The sequence below is a fragment of the Mixophyes fleayi genome, chromosome 1 (assembly GCF_038048845.1).
Source record: "Mixophyes fleayi isolate aMixFle1 chromosome 1, aMixFle1.hap1, whole genome shotgun sequence".
Classification (NCBI taxonomy): domain Eukaryota; kingdom Metazoa; phylum Chordata; class Amphibia; order Anura; family Limnodynastidae; genus Mixophyes; species Mixophyes fleayi.
Window position 1 is genome coordinate 85,509,879 of NC_134402.1, and position 21,442 is coordinate 85,531,320.

Consider the following 21,442-nt stretch of genomic DNA (forward strand, 5'->3'; position numbering starts at 1 on the left):
ACAGGACAGGGAGTAACAATGGGAGCAGGCCAGCAAGACTGGCAGAAAAGCTATAACCGGGCAGGGAAGCAAAGCCCCCCCTGTCTCTTATACTCAGAGCAACCAATCAGGGCTTGTACACAGAGGCAGTATAATGACAAATCATTAGCCACAGGCTGGAACTAATTAATTGGAGGGTACTGCGCGCGCGTGCACCCGGCTTCCTACATTGCCGGGAAGCGGCGCTGAACAAGAGGTGTCCGACCGTTGCCTTAGTCGGACGCCTCTTGTTCAGCGCCGTGAGTACTGTCGCGGCTCGTAACAATAAAATAAGTTTTATGTACATGCTTCAAACATTTAACTCCATCCAAGAAGAATATTTATAAAGACCATTTATTTTACCTGAACACGCTTCCCTTATTCTCCCCCATGCAATGATCAGCCCTCTTTCCCCACTTAGCACTGCCCAGCTCCCTCTCTACCTCTGTGTTCTCAACTGCCCCATCTTTTCCTCAATGCACTCTTCTACCCCATATTCTTGCCCCATCTACATCCCAGACCCCGTTTTTTTCCCATGCATTAAATTTCCTATGCTACATTTGATGCAGAGAAGTACAGACGCTGATTGGTAGACATACGGCTTATTAGTGACTACTTGACTACAAGATGCCATCCTCATCATCAAAGAAAACTGATCACCTGCAGGTGGGTGACCCATCTTGTGGTCTTTCTTTCTCCAAACCATTTGTAAAGCATTGATAAGACCAATGGTGGAAGGCACCTTTAGATGATTATAGTCAGAATGCTGCTCCACCGGTATATCAAACTATTTAGGTGTCACGGCACAACTGATACCAGTTTACTAAACTGTGGTTGGGGATTTGAGGAGTTATGGGGCAATGCTGATGCCACTAGTTGTTGGGAGACGCTAATATCACTATAGTTGCTGGAAGACTTGGAATACTACTAGATGCTGTGGGATGCTAATACCACTAGTTGTAGGGAGATTTTGATGCACTAATTGCTGGGAGACATTGATACCACTCTTTACCAGGATACAGTGATACTACTAGTTGCTGAGAGATCACGACTCTGTAATATCTAGGGATATAGGTTTAAATTCTCAGTGATTTAGTGTGCAAATTGGATTATTTATCTTTTTTTTTTGTAAGATGGGTGCTTCATATCCAAGTTGTCGCCTCAGAACCACTACACTGCCAAAATAAAATGAAGCCTCACCTGTAGAAATCAGTAGAGCAAATCTATTTCTGTAGTCAAATTATCCTGAAAAACCAACCAACATACCAAAGCAGTAAACTTCCGCTGAGTTGGATGCATGCCAGTAGCCACTGCTAGTATAAGAAAAGGTCACTTTACTAACTCAATGGAGGTGGCTTGCGAAGTGCACAATGATCACAGTCAGCATAAGATCATGGTCACTCACCTTGATTGGCATTTGAGCATCTAGATTTTTACCAAAATCGGTTTGTGAAGTAAAATTGCAGCATTTTTGAAGGAACAGAAGTTTAATAGGAGGAGTTAGGTGATTGCCCTCACACCACCCAGGTACACTTCTAGGGGTAAATTTACCAAAGTTTGTTTTTACTTGCAGTTTTAAAACCACTATAAATCACATGCGGTTTTCAGCCCTAAAGCGCAAGATTTACTGTCTTGCTATTTATAAACTCAAACTGCATGAAATGTATAAAGCCTCTAAATTTGGGTTTAATAGTTGCACAGCCATTCAGGAGCTGTTTCTTATATTGACATGATAAGAGACCACTCCTGATTGGCTGCCCAGCTATTAGCTAGTTGGGAATGCTTTGTCAAGTGTATAACTTATATTGCTTGAAATTAATGCAAGCAGCATTATATTGTAATGCACCAAAAGTTAACTAGTGAATCGTAATAGACTATTATAATTCATTATTAATATTGTTGTAGAGTGGGTGCAATTGAAATGCCGTGTATAGTGATTAACAGTGCAATTTACAATTCACCTAAACTGCATGAAAACCAATGAGATGAGAGATATTTCCTATTTATTACAGCAAAAATGCAATAGCAATTGAAGTTAATTGAAAAATGCTCCAAGAAGTATTTTAAAAGTAAAAAAAAGAAGTAGTATTGAGGACCAGTAAGTCCCAGCAAGAACTGGCAGCCACTGGCTGCTTGGATAAGCTGACACTTGTGGAACTACCAAGTTAGCCAATCGCAAGAGGCTAGCATGTAAGCATTGCTTTTGATTGGCTGACCTTTTCCCATTTATTCCCATGAGCAATGGATATCAATTGGACTTCTGTGAAATTGCTCTCCAGAGTAAAATCACCAGAATTGCAAATAAATCGATTTTAAATAGCTTTGGAAAATTAGGGAATGAATTAACAATTTATTAATTGCAATTTTGGACCGAAAAGCCACTGTTCACACATCAAGCCTAAGTTTCTACATATATATATATATATATATGTAAAATTTTGAATGATTTCATTATTTATGTATTGAACATTCATATCTTTTCTTGCAAGATACTTGTTTAAATACTACACATGCATACCAAACGAGAACTAATTAGTGATGTGCACCGGTGACTTTTGGTGTCTCGTGTTTTGGATTCGGATTTTCGGATTTTTTTTGAAAAAAGCATAAAAAGTTCAAAATTCAAGTTTTGGGGCTTATTTTCACTCTTACGCTATTATTAACCTCAATAACATTCAATAACAAGCATTTCCACTAATTTACAGTGTATTCTGAACACCTCACAATATAGTTATTAGTCCAAAACGTTGCAACGAGGTATCTTTCTGGACTGCGTAGTGGAGTGGTCCCCACAATATAATAAGAAAACCATCAACTGGTCTTAATCGCGCCGAATAATGTACCTGGACTGCGTAGAGGAGTGGTCACCACAATATAAATTAAAAACCCTGAACTTGTATGATTCGCACCAATAAATGTATCTGAACTGCGTAGAGGAGTGGTCACCACAATATAAATTAAAAACCCTGAACTTGTATGATTCGCACCAATAAATGTATCTGGACTGCGTAGAGGAGTGGGTCACCACAATATAATAAGAAAACCATCAACTGGTCTTAATCGCACCAAAAAATGTACCTGGACTGCGTAGAGGAGTGGGTCACCACAATATAATTTAAAAACCCTGAACTTGTATGATTCGCACCAATAAATGTATATGAACTGCGTAGAGGAGTGGGTCACCACAATATAATAAGAAAACCATCAACTGGTATGAATCGCACCGAATAATGTACCTGGATTGCGTAGAGGAGTGGTCACCACAATATAAATTAAAAACCCTGAACTTGTATGATTCGCACCAAAAAATGTATCTGGACTGCGTAGAGGAGTGGTCACCACAATATAAATTAAAAACCCTGAACTTGTATGATTCGCACCAATAAATGTATCTGGACTGCGTAAAGGAGTGGGTCACCACAATATAATAAGAAAACCATCAACTGGTCTTAATCGCACCAAAAAATGTACCTGGACTGCGTAGAGGAGTGGGTCACCACAATATAATTTAAAAACCCTGAACTTGTATGATTCGCACCAATAAATGTATCTGAACTGCGTAGAGGAGTGGGTCACCACAATATAATAAGAAAACCATCAACTGGTATGAATCGCACCGAATAATGTACCTGGACTGCGTAGAGGAGTGGGTCACCACAATATAATTAATAAAAAACCCTCCACGGCTCTGAATTCCCCCAAAAAAAAATCTGGACTGCGTAGTGGGGTGGCCCCGGTACTAAATTTGATACCGGGGCCACAATGTAATAAATAGTTACACTCTCAACTGGTCAGAATTTCACCAAACAAGTATCTGGACTGCGTAGTGGGGTGGCCCCGATACTAAATTTGATACCGGGGCCACAATACCTCCTCCAAATTCCAAGTGTAATGTTTATAACATGTTAACACTACACTAATTCTAGCACGTCAAACCCTCTTGTTTTAAATAAAGACAGGGCATGTAACTTTTGATTAAATTTTTGTAATTTGTTGACATTTTCTTTTACTTTTTGAACATGGCAAACGACTGTTGAATGGTCACATAATGCCCAAAAAATAGTTGCAAGATGGAATTGTCCTTGGGCCCTCCCACCCACCCTTATGTTGTTGAAATAGGACATGCACACTTTAACAAACCAATCATTTCAGCGACAGGGCCTACCAAACAACTGTGGCTGAAATGATTGGTTTGTTTGGGCCCCCACACCAAAATAACAATTCATCTCTCCCTGTACAAACTAAACAGGCTCTACTGAGGAAAGATGTCGTCCTCATCCTCAACCTCTGATTCCTCTCCCCCTACAGTGTGTACTTCCTCCTCCTCACATATTATCAATTCGTCCCCGCTGGACTCCACAACCACAGGTCCCTCTGTAGTATCTGGAGGGCAGTGCTGTACTTCATTGAGGAATTGATTATTCATTTTTATAAACACCATTTTTTCAACGTTGTGAGGAAGCAACCTCCTTCGCCGCTCACTGACCAGGTTCCCCGCTGCACTAAAAAATCTTTCCGAGTACACACTGGAGGAGGGACAACTCAGGTAAAATAGAGCCAGTTTGTACAGGAGCTTCCAAACTGCATTTTTTTCCTGCCAGTAACAATATTGACTGTCTGACATGTCTATTTGGATGGTGTCAGCAAAATAATCCTCCACCATTTTTTCAATTGTGACAGCATCCAATGCAGCGACAGTAGACATGTCTGCAATGGTTGGCAGGTCCTTCAGTCCGGACCAGATGTTATCAGCATCCCCGCCAGCGGCTCTTTTAGGAAAACTGAGCTTTTTCCTCGCAGCCATAGATGTGGAAGAAAATGAGGGTGGAGCTGTTGGCATGTCACGGTCCTCTTCAGAGGACAATCTCCTGACCAGAAGGTCTTTGCACCGCTGTAGTCTTGTGTCCGCCGGAAACAGAGACACAACATACGCTTTAAACCGAGGATCGAGCACGGTTGCCAGAATGTATTCCTCTGAATTTAAAAGAGTGACCACCCTCGGATCCTGGCAAAGCGTACGAAGGGCTTCATCCACAATAGCTACATGCTTGGTGTAATCGCAATGGTTTACCAGCTCCTCCCTCACTTTCTCCAGCTGCTTCTGCAACAGCCTGATCAGGGGAATGACCTGACTCAAGCTGGCAGTGTCGGAACTGACTTCTCGTGTGGCAAGTTCAAACGGCTGGAGAACCTTGCACAACACGGAAATCAGTCTCCACTGCGCTTGACTCAGGCGCATCCCCACTCCTTTGCCTATGTCGTAGGTGGCTGTGTAGGCCTGAATGGCCTTTTGCTGCTCCTCCATCCTCTGCAGCATATAGAGGGTGGAGTTCCAGCGTGTCACAACCTCTTGTTTGAGTTGATGGCAGGGCAGGTTCATGCTTTTTTGATGTGCCTCTAGTCTGCGGTAGGCACTGGCTGAATGCCCGAAAGCGTCCAGCAATTTTGCCCGCCACCGCAAGCATCTCCTGCACACCCCTGTCACTCTTGAGGTAATGCTGCACCACCAAATTAATGGTGTGTGCAAAACATGGGACGTGCTGGAAATTGCCCATATTTAATGCTCGCACAATGTTACTGGCATTGTCTGACACCACAAATCCCCATGAGAGTCTTAGTGGGGTAAGCCACTGGGAGATAATTTCCCTCAGTTTCTCTAATATGTTGTCAGCGTTGTGCCTCTTATTAAAGCCTGTAATACACAATGTTGCCTGCCTTTGCACGAGCAACCATTTTGTAGATGCTGCTACTGATGCAGCTGTTGCTGTTGCTGCGGAAGGCAATGCATCTACCCAGTGGGCTATCACAGTCATATAGTCCTTCGTTTGCCCAGAACCACTTGTCCACATGTCCGTGGTTAAGTGGACAGTGGGTACAACCGCATTTTCCAGAGCACTGAGGACACTTGATCGTACTTCTCTGTACATTTTTGGTATCGCCTGCCTAGTGAAGTGGAATCTCGACGGGATTTGGTAGCGGGGACACAATACCTCCATCAACCCTCTAAATCCCACTCCACTGATGGCGGACACCGGGCGTACGTCTAACACCAACATTGCAGTTACAGCCGCAGTTATACGCTTTGCAATAGGGTGACTACTATCGTATTTTGTGGTCATGGCAAACGACTGTTGGACGGTCAATTGTTTTGTGAAAGACTTAGCAGTCTTACGACTTCCCCTCTGGGAAGATGACCGACTAACAGCAGCAACAGCAGCAGTGGCAGTAGTAGGCGTGCCGCTGCAGGATTCCTCAGATGAATCCCATATTGGAGAGGACTCAGTCTGGCTGCTGACTTGGGCTGCAGGACTGAATCTGAGGGAGATTGTGGAGGAAGTTGACGAGGAGGGTTTTGCTGGTGTGTATCCAACTGGACCACGGGATTTAGGTGTCCCTGTACCGATGACGGTCCTAGCCCCAGTTCCTGAACTAACCACTGAACTATGAAGGTTATTCAGGTGATGTATAAGGGAGGATGTTCCTAGGTGGGCAAGATCCTCACCCCTGCCTATTTAAGCTTTACATAAGCTACATATGGCCATACATTGGTTGTCCGGATTTGGATAAAAATAACTCCAGACCGAAGAGGTGCATTTTTTGGTCTTCTGACCAGGCATGACGATGGGCTTTTTCATCCCATGGACATCAGCTGTTTCCCCCCCTGCTGCCTCATTTACAATAACCACATCACCATCAAGTTCCTCCACAGCGCCAGCTACATCATCAATAGCCTCCTCCCGAGCCACCTCTTCCCTTACAGTGATGGGAAGGTCAGGCTTGACAACCACCAACACCCTTGGACTCGCCTTGGAGATTTGTGATAATTTCTCTTTAGAAGGCAGAGTTGTTTGCTGTTTTGTTGCTGACAGCATAACTCTCTTCAATTTTTTGTAGGGGGGGAGGAGGAGGAGGGCTAAGATCCTTGGGTGAAGATGGACCACTAGTCATGAACACGGGCCAGGGCCTAAGCCGTTCCTTGCCACTACGTGTCGTAAATGGCATATTGCCAACTTTACGTTTCTCCTCAGATGATTTTAACTTTCTCTTTTTGCTTTTTTTTTGAGAACTTGGGCTATTTGGATTTTACATGCCCTGTACTAGGAGATTGGGCATCGGGCTTGGAAGACGACGTTGATGGCATTTCATTGTCTATGTCATGACTAGTGGCAGCAGCTTCAGCATTAGGAGGAAGTGGGTCTTGATCTTTCCCTACTTTATCCTCCAAATTTTTGCTCTCCATTATATGTAGCACAAGATACTGCAGAATGTGTGAACTTGGTAATATTGCAGTACCAATGGGCTTATACTGCAGGATTGATTTTGCAAATTTTGTTGTAATTAAAAAATGTTAAAAAAAAATTTTTGTATTTTTTTTTATAACTTTTTAAAAATTTTTTAAACACTTGGGAATATTGGGGAAATAACTATGCCCTTAGAAGCACAGAGCACGGGACACAGGACCACTGGACTGAACAGGACACAGCACATAGGACCCAGCAGCACCACTGAACTCAAAATTGACAGAGCACAGCACACAGCACCACTGGACTGATACTGCAGAATGTGTGAACTGTGAAATATTGCAGCAGTACCACTGGACTTTTACTGCTGAATGTGTGAACTTGGTAATATTGCAGTACCAATGGGCTTATACTGCAGGATTGGTTTGGCAAATTTTGTTGTAATTAAAAAAAAAATTAATTAGTTTTTTGAATACTTTTTTATTAACTTTTTTTTAATTTTTTAAACACTTGGGAATATTGGGGAAATAACTATGCCCTTAGAAGCACAGAGCACGGGACACAGGACCACTGGACTTAACAGGACACAGCACACAGGACACAGCAGCACCACTGAACTCAAAATTGACAAAGCACAGCACACAGCACCACTGGACTGATACTTCAGAACACAGCACAGCACAGCACAGCACAGAACTAAACAGCACAGCACGAGATCTACCAGAACAGAGGACCACCTAACACACCCTCCCTCTACCCTGATCAATGCCTGAGTGAAGATGGCGGCGACTAGCGGGGAATTTATAGGTTCCGAGTATCGCGAGATCCGACAGCGGGATTATGACTCCGAGCCTCGGTTTCAATTTTTCATTTTGCGCCAATACCCGGATCTGTCTCGGATCCGACTCGGATCGGCAACGTTCAGGTGGGCTCGGATTTAGGAAATCCGAGTGCGCTCATCTCTAGTACTAATACCTACATATTCAGATTTTGTTGGTGGGTGGAAATATTATTAATTCTGTTTTTAAAAGATTGAATTTGAGTTGGCGAGAGATCATCCAAGATGAAATGGCAGAAAGACAGTTAGTACCGCGAGACACAAATGGTGAGAGATCAGGAGAGGATAGATAGATGTGTGTATCATCTGCTTCAAGATGATACTGAAATCCAAAGAAGCATATTAGTTTTCCAGAAGCGGTGTAGATAGAGAATAGCAGAGGAGCTAGGTATGAGCCTTGTGGTAGTCCAAATGATAGAAAAAGCAGAGCGATGGTGGATCCAGAGAAATTAACACTGAAAGAGTTATTAGATAGGTAGGATGAGAACCAGGATAGGACAGTGTCTTTAAGACCTAGGGATTGTAGTGTTTGTATGAGGAGAGAGTGGTCAACAGTGTCAAATGCAGCAAAGAGATACAGTAGAATTAGAAGAGGGTAATGGCCTTTAGTTTTAGCTGTGATCAAATCATTGACAACTATGGTCACGCAAATCTCTGTGCAATGTTGAGAGAGAAAGTCTGACTGCAGAGGATCCAATAGGTTGTTTGCAGAAATAAAGCATGTGATCAATATAGATACATACAATAGACAGTGTTTTTATATATATTTATACTTAGATTGAAGTTTATTTTTTTTATTAATTGTCTTAAGTTTTTAGCACCAGTACTTTGTTCAATGTTAAAAACCTGAAAATTAGCATTTTTAATGTATGCTTATAAATCTCCTACGCTGGCTCGAATTATTTCTAAAACACAGTACAGCTTTGAAATGGAGACGTTGACAAACATGCCATACTCCACTTCTGCTTCAGACCCTATCATGAAGTGATTCAAGTGGAATGTATACGTTACAGAGGGAGCAGGTACAAATAGAGGGTCATCTTCCTCCTCTCCCACCCACTCGCTCCTGGCTTTACCTGATTCCACCTAGGAGGATTAGTGACACCCCCCACAACATCGTTTGGACATTCTATGTTTCTATTATGTGCATTGCAATGTTTTTTTGTTTTGTCTATTTTCAGAATGTGTGGATTTATATTAGTTGTAATACTCATTGAGCAATCACCCCCTCTCTGTGAGAGTGTTCCCCTCTGTATCTCCTCTTGTTGATTTCCCTTCTTTTTTTCTGTACCCAAATATTTAGCAAAAAATTATTGATGAAAAAAAAAGCACTTTATAAATAAAAATAATCAACCATTATATTTTTGTCTTCAATGGTCAATAAAATAACATACCTTTACCTCTCAACTATCCCGATTCCATCAGGATACTCCTGATTTTAGGGAACTATCTTGATTAGCCAAGAGCTTTTCCCAGCATGAGGAACAGCTGGGATGTATTTCCACTCTTCACTTTACATACATACATGCTGTGTGAACCAGTTAATGTTACACTCTTTATATAAAGGAGGATGGGAGAGAGATGTCGGTGGCTGGAGGGAAGTGCAAGCTATGACCTCTATGGTGCTGGCCACGCCCACACATATCTGGTCACATCTACACATCAATTGCCACACCTCCGGTGGGACAGTACTTCTCACAAAAGGCTCTTTATAATTTTCAGACCCAGGCCCTTGTGGCCCTTACTCTGGCCCTGGCTGAGACGACTTTTGGTAAAGTGTACTATTCACCTCCTGGAATGCTGAGCAATGAGTGAATCAATAGTATTCACATTTAAGAAGAAGGCATAGTTTCCCCAACTAGGGGACATCAAATTGCTCATATTAAATTTTGTTAATTGCCTCCACCAACCCCACCTTACATTAGCTGCCCCCACATTATAATATATCCTCCACCATCCCCCACACCAGTCTCAACGCAACATTAACCCCCCAGGTCCCCCATATAACATTAATATTCTCCCTCGTATATTAATAATCCCCCTTAAGACACTTATTGGCTCTGTGGAAGCCAGACGAAGAAGGAAATTGCAAAGGGGGAATTCAGGGCCGGTGCTAGGGTCCTTGGCGCCCTAGGCACATTTTCAAAATCGGCATCCCTCCCCCCCTCCCTGTGGATGTATCTGAAGCTGTGCGGCGGCCGTGAAAGGTATGGTCAGCGGTCGCCGCTTAGTTTTAAAGAAATTTTTAATCTGTGGCGCCCTCCAGGCGCCCTCCAGAGCCCGGCGCCCTAGGCAACTGCCTCACCTTGCCTAATGGGAGCGCCGGGCCTGGGGGAATTAAGGGAGAGGGAGGGGAGGAATGGATCAGGGTGCTGATTAGCAGCACTTATAATAATGTAGCTCTTCCCTGGGGGAAGAGGCCAGTCACCAATGAAACACATCAATGAACCAGGCAAACTAGCCTGTATTGTAGGCTAAAATTAAAACTAATAAAGGAAAGAGAAACTCATTTTTTTTTAGGCACCCTCCATTGGCAGAGCCTCGTGGTGGCCAGTTAGCCAATGCCTGAGCAATCCTGCTCCCCTGGCCTGCCAGCCAAGTCTGTGCCTGCTGATGTTCCATTTTCAGTGAAGACATTCATTCAGAAAAAATGTTATGTATTTTAGGACTATACCTAACTAGATATTAAAAAATTAATGAGTGAAAAAGTATATACTATATGCATTGTTTTTGAAGTAATCAAAAACCTGCAAATAAATAATAATTATGCATTTGAATGTGTAGAAAGATGGCATATCTAGCTTAGTACTCTGAAGATGTCACTTTTTTAATTAGAGATTCAGTGAGATAAACATTTTGACTAATATATGTGTTTCAGAGGGAGCAGGTTAATGAATGAGAATTGGATACCACGAAGAGATCTAAGTATAGTTAAGCACATTCCAATATTGAAGAGAAGGAAACTGATAATTACTTCTTCATTTGCTTCCCAAAGCTTTGGCATCCGGCCTTTTAATATATACTGCAAGAACTCCTGCTAAATCTATCTCTATTTCCCACTTGCATTGAATGTAACACTTTCAATGTGACCAAAATGAGTGAGAACTCTTTCTTTAGTTCATAAAGATGACAGCCGCATTGTATTAAAAAGTGTTTCAAGCAAATCCAAAAATACTTATTTTGGTAGAAATAACATATATAATTCTCGGTGGTAGCTGTCAGTGTACTTAGTGAATGGTCCACTTTAAAATGTTTTAAAAAGTTGATCAGATCATTACCATATATAATATATGTAGCAGGCAAGGTGTAGAAGTAATTTATACAATCCATGGACTATTTTAAAGTAAAGTATGATATAGACATATTGGAGCTTATATAGTGTAAAGAACAAAACCATTTCGAGCTGCAATGGGAAAAATGTAAAATTCAACCTGAGTTATGGTTGTAGTTTATATTTTCACCTCTTGCAGTTCAACATGGTTTGCTTGACTGCAGATTGCACCTTAAGCATAATCAGCATTTCTATGAAAAACACAGCTGTTCCATGAACATTGCTATCCTCTGTACCGCTCCTGTCCCCTGCTTTAGCACCCCCATAGACAGAGGTCTCCTCTTCCAAACCATAGGGCTCCCTACGTTAATCATTTTGTAGCTATCAGCGTTAGCGAGCAGGTCTTACTTTATTTATAGGAATTTTTCTTTTTTTCCCCCTATTTGGAATGAAAAGGATAAAGAATGAAAATTTCATTGTAAATTTAATAAAGTGTTGACTGAAGGTTTGGGGGAGTCTTTTATTCAATTAAAGTGTATTTTAAAATTGTATGTGCTTTCAGAGCAGGGATGGTAGTCTCTATGAGGGGTACATGCTGTTTACTGCAGCCTCCCCATTAAGGCACCCTGCGGTCGTGGCCTCCCTGTGATAATGGAAATCAGCCCAGGCTGTCTAGTGCTTGGGCTGCTTGTGCATAATATTTTTTTAATTATCAGTGCTTTTACCATTCATTTCAACGGACCTAATCATTTCAATACTTATATGTGCATAAAGTTGTTGTTTTTTCATCTCACTGGTTTTGAAGTATATGAAACCAGTGGAAAGGTTTATGGTGAATTCCACAGCGATTTACTAACTAATCTTTTATAGATTCCTCGTGTTCTATGCTTAAAAGTGAGAAAACACTGCATCAATGGCAATTGTTTTGGAAGGTTTGGAAAACTAGTTTTTATAGGTTGATTGTTTACAACTGATTTGGTGATCAGCACTGCACAGTAAATCACTAAGTAATAGCAAAACATGTTAAAAAACACCCTTAGTAGATCCCACCCTTACATAAACACAGTCCATGCAATGTATAGAATGCGCAGTTCTACACTTTGCCTGTTACAAGTATACCTTACTTTTTTTTTTTTAACATATTGACTTTCCATTACTGCTTATTAATTTAAAGTTTTAAGTAGTCAATTCACTGAGAGATTAGTCAATATCAGGGCCAGTTATAAGGCAAAATCTGTTTCATACCAACCTGGCTCAACCCATTTTATTTATAACCACACCCACTTAAATAATAACCCTACCAAATCCTCTACCTGGTTGCCTAGTTTATACTGAAACCACGGTCAAATTCTTGGCAGTTAATAGCAAAATGTCCAATTGTAAAGCGCTACGGAATCTGCTGGTGCTATATAAATAAATGTTGATGATGAGGATGATGATGAAAATGTTAATCCAGCATTAACAAGGTATTAATAAATATGTATTACACATTTAGTATAAAATGTACCTCTCCCCAGGCTGCGGGTGGGGGCTCCACTGGTGGATAATACTTTGGTATATCCCATGCTACTTCAGCCATGAACCATTTGAAGTCTTTGCACTTCAGGTGCTTGCGAAGCTCCTTTTGAGAAGACAAATCTCCAGTAGAGAGGTGCCGGTATTCAGGTCTCCTCTGGTAAATATACTCGGCATACTCATCCATCCATGTTTCTGCCACGCGTTTCAGGTTCTAATATAAAAGAATTATAAGTCTGTTATAAGCATAGCTCTTTTCAAATGTTTCATGCAGCATTGTTCATCAAGTAATTATGACCTTTGTGTGATACAGTCAGATTAATGGCTCAATTAGTTTATTAAACGAAAAAGTACTAAAATATAACTGCACTGCTGGGATTAATGAGACTCAAATTAATCAAGAACAGGCGAAAGCATTAATCAGATTGCTTTTCTCTTAATCTTTCATTGTTTTAGGCGACAGCTATACTTTTTATAAGATGTTGAAGGTTACATTCAATTTTTGTTTAACATTACTTTCAATTTACTTTGTGGAAAAACTTTTGAAACTCCAATATTTAATAAACATATTAAGCATTTAAAGAAAATACTGTAAATCAGCCATATCAATTGACACAAAGTGGGAATTCAATTATCCATGAAGTCCCGCCGGAGCCTCTTGCAATGTCCTATTGCACATTCTTCTGGTTATTACAGAATCTCTGCCCACTTTTACTCACCCCTCTATGAGTGGAGTATTATCACACAAGAATCTGGTGGCACTTTGCTTTGATTTATATCTCCCACAAAGAGTCAATCAGTGAAAATGTAGATTTGGTGTTTCATTAGTTTTTTTATTGAAGGGGGGAAACTTGAACTAATGAATGGCCACTTCTGTCTCACAGCACTGGGGTCATGAGTTCAATTCCTGGCCATGGCCTTATATTTGAGGAGTTTGTATGTTCTCCTTGTGTTTGAGTGGGTTTCCTCCAGGTGCTCCGGTTTCCTCCCACACTCAAAAAAACCATACTGGTAGGTTAATTGGCTGCTATCAAAATTGACCCTAGTCTGTCTCCCTCTCTGTCTGTGTGTGAGTGTGTGTCTATATTAGGGAATTTAGACTGTAAGCTCCAGTGGGGCAGAGACTAATGTGAATGAGTTCTCTGTACAATGCTGCAGAATTAGATGATGATGATATGTGCAATTTTCTACAGTGCATCTCAAATTTTAAATGAAACTATAAGCATACATTAGAATAAATGCAGCTATTTCTTATCATTGATTTATATAGTGGCATCATGTTACAGGACACTGTACAGAGAATATTTTATCATTCACATCAATCCCAGTCCCATTAGAGCTTACACAAATATACACCAGGGTCTATTTTTTTGTCACAAGTCAATTATCCTCACTAGTATGTTTTTGGGCTGTGGAAACCAGGGCAAATTCTTCTTGCAGTTCTAGGTGAGTTCTGTTTTTTACTTGGAGACAATATTTTTTGGGCAGTGACATTGCTACTGATTTAGGAGGCCCAAAATCCTGTATTTCCCTGGTCTGTGTATAATGTCGATCTGGTTGCAGCCATTGAAAATAAAAAAAAATACTATATTTAAGATGTATTTAGTATTTGATTTCTATGTTTACATTTTTTTTGTAAATGTTTTAATAATTTATTATTTTAAAATAAATATTTTAAAATAACAAAATATATTTTTCCAGTTGTCTTAACTGTCTAGTACCAACAGGGGTCAATCGTTGCCAGAATGACGTTTGCCATGTCACCCGCCCTCCCTAGCAGGGGCTTGCTGCCGGCGGCTGCACAATATGTGCAGGTCCGTTCGATAGTGACAGGCAGGGACAGATTGTTGCCCGACTGCACTGATTTTGTTTAAAAACAATCAGAGCAGCCGGGCAGCACACTGTCCCTGCCTGTTACTGCCGAACAGACCTGCACATAGTGTGCAGCTGTAGGCAGCTTTAGGTGTCAAAAAGGGGACGGGGCCTAAATCACCCCTCCCCCAAATCGCCCACACCCCAAAATCGCCCCGCGTAAGACTATTTTCTAGATCTGTCCCTGCCCACACCACCCTTTACATTTTGCAAAGAAGACAAAAAATAACCAAATCCAGAGTTGTACAAACATCCTTTTTTCCCTAAAACATGCATTTCCATTAGGGGAGCGCTGGCAACTTTTACCCCGGGGAGGGGGGAGTAAGACTCGCCTGAACAGACTATTATAGGTAGCCCTATGGGATGGACTGGGGGGAGGGGGGTGCCCAGCCAGCTCCTGATTTCTGTATTGTGCAGAAAAAATTATGCCTAGGTCTGTATATGTTGCAGTATATTACACTTATGACAGGTGAGGCTGAATGGGGGAGGGAAGTGGTAGGCAAGCACAGGCCAGGTACAGTAAAAGTGTGTTCACATTATTGTGACTGAAGTTGACTTGTACGCAGTCACCTAGACACCTGTCAGGAGATATATCACTTGTGAGTGCTATAGAGCTGGTGCAATTAGAGGCAATTATGATTAGTGACATCACTTGCTAACTATTTTTGATTGACTGATTACGTCTTGTTCACTCCCATTGATAATAATTCATTCATTAGTGTGGCTACAACATGATATTAAGTCAGGACTATCTATTTACAATATTTAACTGATATTTCTATTTGGATTGCAGCAGGATCAAAGATTCCAAATTGAATTTTAAAGGGGTTAAACAACAAATGCTTTTATTTAATCTAACTTAATTTGTAGTTGGTATTTGTGTTTGTATTTAGTTATATTTAGAGATGGTCACTGACCCCCGTGTTTTGGTTTTGGATTCGGTTTTGGATCTGGATTACCGTTGTGTTTTGGTTTTGGTTTTGGTTTTGCAAAACCGCCATTGCGTGTTTTGGTTTTGGTTTTGGTTTTGTTTGGTTTTGTTTTGCAATTTGTTATAAAAATTACATTTATTGGTGCTAAAATAACATAATTTAGGTATTATTTTGTAGCTACATTATTATTAACCTCAGTAACACTAATTTCCAGTCATTTTTTATTCAATTTTGAACACCTCCTATGTCACAATATGATTTTCATACACTTGAAAAGAAAAATTGCTGCAGTTCTTGCCAGTGATAACAAAAAGGCCATTGTCATGCCTGGGCATAAGACCAAAAATCCACTCTTAAGTGTGGAATTATTTTTACACGAATCCTGGCAAGAGTTGTCTATCCATTTGTAGCATTTTGAAAGCCACACTCAGTAGAGGTAGGGACCTTAACCATCTGGGATCCTCATCCATGTTTCGTCATTTTTCAGCGAGTTATTGGAAAACTGTTGGGAAAATCAGAAACTTCGGTTAAAAAAAAAATAACAACAAGCATTCCAGCATAATCTACCTCCCTTCTCTCATCTACATCCCAGCACCTGCAGTCTTCCCCCCCAACAATTGGCAGTTAAACAATCCTCTGCAAGAGGAAGCAAGAATGAAACCTGTCACCCAGTCGCAAAGCGGATCACAGACGCCCTGGGTACTATGCTAGTGTTAGATCTGCGTCCAATGTTCACTATTAATACAGTTGGTTTAAGACATTTAATTGAGGTGTTATGTCCCTGTTAGCAAATGTCATCACTATACCATTTTACTAGAAAAGCTAATTCTCTCCTGTACCGAAAGTTTACTAAAAATGTCATTATTGGGTGACAAAATGGTATTCTACCCACTGTACACTTAACCACAGATATGTGTACAAGCGTAACTGGGCAAACAAAATATTATATGATTGTGAAAGCCCACTGGGTTGGTCATTCGCCTTCCCCAGCATGGACAGCAGCAGCATGTACCCAGGTACATCACATTTTTGAGAAGTAGGCTACTCTGTGTATCAGCAGCTTCACTAAGAGGCATACAGCTGACAAACTGTTCCAAAAACTAAGGGATGTCATTGAAAGATGGCTAATCCTGCTTGGAGTCTCCTGAGGATATGTCATTTCTGATTACGACCCCAATATTGGTCCAGCATTACAGCGGGGCTGAATTCCATCACATTTCCTGTTTTGCACACACTATCAACTTGGTGTTACAGAACTTTTGAAAAATGACATGCAGGAGATGCTGTTTGTGTCCATAAACATTTAGGGTCAATTTGTGGTTTCTGCAACAGCATGTAGGAGAATACAGCAGCTGCAAGAAGATTAGCATTTGAGGGGAATATACTTTAGTCCAGCGAAGTAGTTACCTGTGAAGAAAGTGCAGACACGGTTAGCTTGAGTCAAGTGATTGCCTTAATAATAGATTTTGAAAAGGTGCTACATAAAATTATAGTGTGCAATAAAACAAAGTAAATGTGCTAACTATATTTTAATTGTAGATGAAATACTTAATTTTCTTTGCAAGGATCCCAGACTTATCAACATCTTGTTGGGACGTCTTCTCCTTCAGTTTCTCTGGCAACTGCTTGTAGTAAAAGAAATTGCTTTCCCAAGACACCCAGTGGTGATGCAGATGAGTCCGCTAAACATTTTGATATTTGCTGTGCTGTAAAAGAATTGCCCAAAAACCGTGACAGCTCTGCCCTAAAATCAACTAGTCATTCCCTTTGGAAGGCCATTATCAGCAATTACATCATACTACACAGACTTCTATGATATTGGGATATTGGGATGAATTAGTATTGTTGGAGGAAGATTATCACTAAACCCTGCCACCTCTCCAGTTTCGCAGTGAGCTATGGTACAATAAAATGTAACTGCAGATTTAGACCAAGACTGTCAGCCCTATTATTTCTATTTCAGCAATTACAATTAGCAATGGAGCAATGGAGCTCTTCTCTTTGGGTGTTACCTATATAACGCAGCACAATTTGCCTGCAAATTCTACAGACAAGCCTGCTTGTCTTCCTCTCCATCAATGACTCTTAGCAATTGAGCACTCGTCTTTGGGTGTATATTACACCCAAACATTATTAGTGAAAATTATGAAAAATAGAGTTTAATCCCTGATAGGCCCTCCACCATCCTTTGCATGTTAATAGTAGGATTGGTTGGAATTATGGTCAAGGTCACACATTTTTTTGACAAATCCTTCAAACCAGCCCAGATGTCAAACTGTTGTGGTCTGCCCCCTGCGTCATCCCTGCTTGTGTTTGGAAAGTGCATATTGGTGCCAGAACCTCACATGCCAGAACTGCTCCCACTGGTGCCACACTGCTGCAGGACTTACACAATCAACCGCATCCTCATCGTCGGATACCCAAATCTCCCCCACATCCTCTTCTAAAGACAAAGTGTCATCCTCACTTGGTGTATCACCGGCTACACTCGGGCTGTTCAGGCACATATCAGCAGAACTGCTGAAAGGGCCCTTCTTTATGGGTAGACTAACAGAATGGTCACGATTAGACATCCCACTGTTGGATGGACTCTCCACAGGGATTGTTGTCATTTGTGAATCAGAGCAAATATTCTCCTGTAATGCCTCACTGTTATCTTGCAGCTCGGCTTTGACGCGTAACAGTAGTTGTGCACCAATTGTAGGCTGGGTAACTTTTTGGGATCTGCCACTAATAGCCAAAGGTGAAGGCCTCATTCTCTCTTTGCCACTGCGTGTGTAGAATGGCATGCTTGCAATTTTTTTTTTATCGTCACTTAACTTTTGCTCAGTTACACTTCTTTTTCGCTTCAATACAGTAAATTTTTTTTTGGTTTTTGTTTTTTGCACTAATTTGAAAACACTCTGTTGTTTGACATCGCCTTGGCCAGATGACGTACTGGGAACACTAACATCAGGACTGGTGACAGAACCTGGTTGCTCATTTAGATCATATGTGGACTGCTTTGAATCCATTGCGTAGATACTGCTGACAGATATGACTTTTGACAGCCAGAAATATTAATGCACAATTAGAGAGGACACCCCAAAAACACTGAGGAGTGCTTAAAATTATTGAGTAGATACTGCTGACAGATATGACTTTTGACAGCCAGAAATATTAATGCACAATTAGAGAGGACACCCCAAAAACACTGAGGAGTGCTAACATTTATTGAGTAGATACTGCTGACAGATATGACTTTTGACAGCCAGAAATATTAATGCACAATTAGGGAGGACACCCCAAAAACACAGAGGAGTGCTAAAATTTATTGAGTAGATACTGCTGACAGATATGACTTTTGACAGCCAGAAATATTAATGCACAATTAGAGAGGACACCCCAAAAACACTGAGGAGTGCTTAAAATTATTGAGTAGATACTGCTGACAGATATGACTTTTGACAGCCAGAAATATTAATGCACAATTAGAGAGGACACCCCAAAAACACTGAGGAGTGCTAACATTTATTGAGTAGATACTGCTGACAGATATGACTTTTGACAGCCAGAAATATTAATGCACAATTAGAGAGGACACCCCAAAAACACTGAGGAGTGCTAACATTTATTGAGTAGATACTGCTGACAGATATGACTTTTGACAGCCAGAAATATTAATGCACAATTAGGGAGGACACCCCAAAAACACAGAGGAGTGCTAAAATTTATTGAGTAGATACTGCTGACAGATATGACTTTTGACAGCCAGAAATATTAATGCACAATTAGAGAGGACACCCCAAAAACACTGAGGAGTGCTTAAAATTATTGAGTAGATACTGCTGACAGATATGACTTTTGACAGCCAGAAATATTAATGCACAATTAGAGAGGACACCCCAAAAACACTGAGGAGTGCTTAAAATTATTGAGTAGATACTGCTGACAGATATGACTTTTGACAGCCAGAAATATTAATGCACAATTAGAGAGGACACCCCAAAAACACTGAGGAGTGCTAACATTTATTGAGTAGATACTGCTGACAGATATGACTTTTGACAGCCAGAAATATTAATGCACAATTAGGGAGGACACCCCAAAAACACTGAGGAGTGCTAAAATTTATTGAGTAGATACTGCTGACAGATATGACTTTTGACAGCCAGAAATATTAATGCACAATTATGGGGGACAACCCAAAAGCGCTGGGGAGTGCTTAAAATTATTGAGTAGATACTGCTGACAGATATGACTTTTGACAGCCAGAAATATTAATGCACAATTAGAGAGGACACCCCAAAAACACTGAGGAGTGCTTAAAATTATTGAGTAGATACTGCTGACAGATATGACTTTTGACAGCCAGAAATATTAATGCACAATTAGAGAGGACACCCCAAAAACACTGAGGAGTGCTAACATTTATTGAGTAGATACTGCTGACAGATATGACTTTTGACAGCCAGAAATATTAATGCACAATTAGGGAGGACACCCCAAAAACACAGAGGAGTGCTAAAATTTATTGAGTAGATACTGCTGACAGATATGACTTTTGACAGCCAGAAATATTAATGCACAATTAGAGAGGACACCCCAAAAACACTGAGGAGTGCTTAAAATTATTGAGTAGATACTGCTGACAGATATGACTTTTGACAGCCAGAAATATTAATGCACAATTAGAGAGGACACCCCAAAAACACTGAGGAGTGCTTAAAATTATTGAGTAGATACTGCTGACAGATATGACTTTTGACAGCCAGAAATATTAATGCACAATTAGAGAGGACACCCCAAAAACACTGAGGAGTGCTAACATTTATTGAGTAGATACTGCTGACAGATATGACTTTTGACAGCCAGAAATATTAATGCACAATTATGGGGGACAACCCAAAAGCGCTGGGGAGTGCCAAATATGAAGAAAAAATAATAAACCTCTATCCTCCTCTCTGCACTAGCGATTTTGGTTAGAGCAATTGCAAGAACAATATTGTATTCTTTCTCTGTCCCTGCTCTAATTAGCCTATGACTACACCCTGCTCTCTCCCTCTGTCAAATGGCGATGGATTGCTGTGGAGGCGTGTATTTATAAAGTTGAAGTATCGCGAGAACCGAGTCCCGAGATCCGACGACGTCACAATGACGTTCGGCCTCGATTTGGATTCGGAATTGGCGGGAGAGTACCGAGCTGCTCAGCTCGGTACTCGGATACCCAAAGTTCGGGTGGGTTCGGTTCTCGGAGAACCGGACCCGCCCATCTCTAGTTATATTTTATTTGTAAAACGTGCATTTGTTAATGATACTGTCAGCACACTATTCTTTCTTATGTGTATGGCACTTCATTACATTATTGAATTGTGTACAAAAATGGGTAATGGAACATTTGCATTTACTACTAATCACTGTCATGGCAGATGTCTGTTATCCCTACAGTATCCTTGAGCTTTCTTTACATTATCATGGTGTATAAGTATACACACTTGTAACTCCAGATGTACACCTAGAGCAAATGATAGGGTTGTTGAGCTGAACTAGCAGCGAGATGCATTCGAGGCACATAAATCTGCTATTTTATGTGCAAGTCTTTTCCTGCCTACATTTGGGGAACAAATGCATCCAACTCTACACATACTCCAATCTGTACACCTGCACTATCTCTTGCAGTTATTTTCTTAGCAGAGCAGTCAGTGGTACCGCAAGTGGGATCCCAGAAAGGGAGAGAAAGAGGATAGGATATATCCACCCTGCTGTGAGTCAGTTA

General features: G+C 40.8%; 1 protein-coding gene across 1 annotated transcript in view; it reads right to left on the bottom strand.

Moving 5' to 3' along the window:
- Positions 1–21,442, bottom strand: part of GALNTL6 (polypeptide N-acetylgalactosaminyltransferase like 6) — a 1,017,111-nt gene that overhangs the window by 63,306 nt on the left and 932,363 nt on the right. The window contains exon 9 of the mRNA XM_075197705.1: positions 12,876–13,097. Coding sequence (XP_075053806.1) covers positions 12,876–13,097 — 222 coding nt within the window. The remainder of the gene's footprint in view (positions 1–12,875; positions 13,098–21,442) is intronic.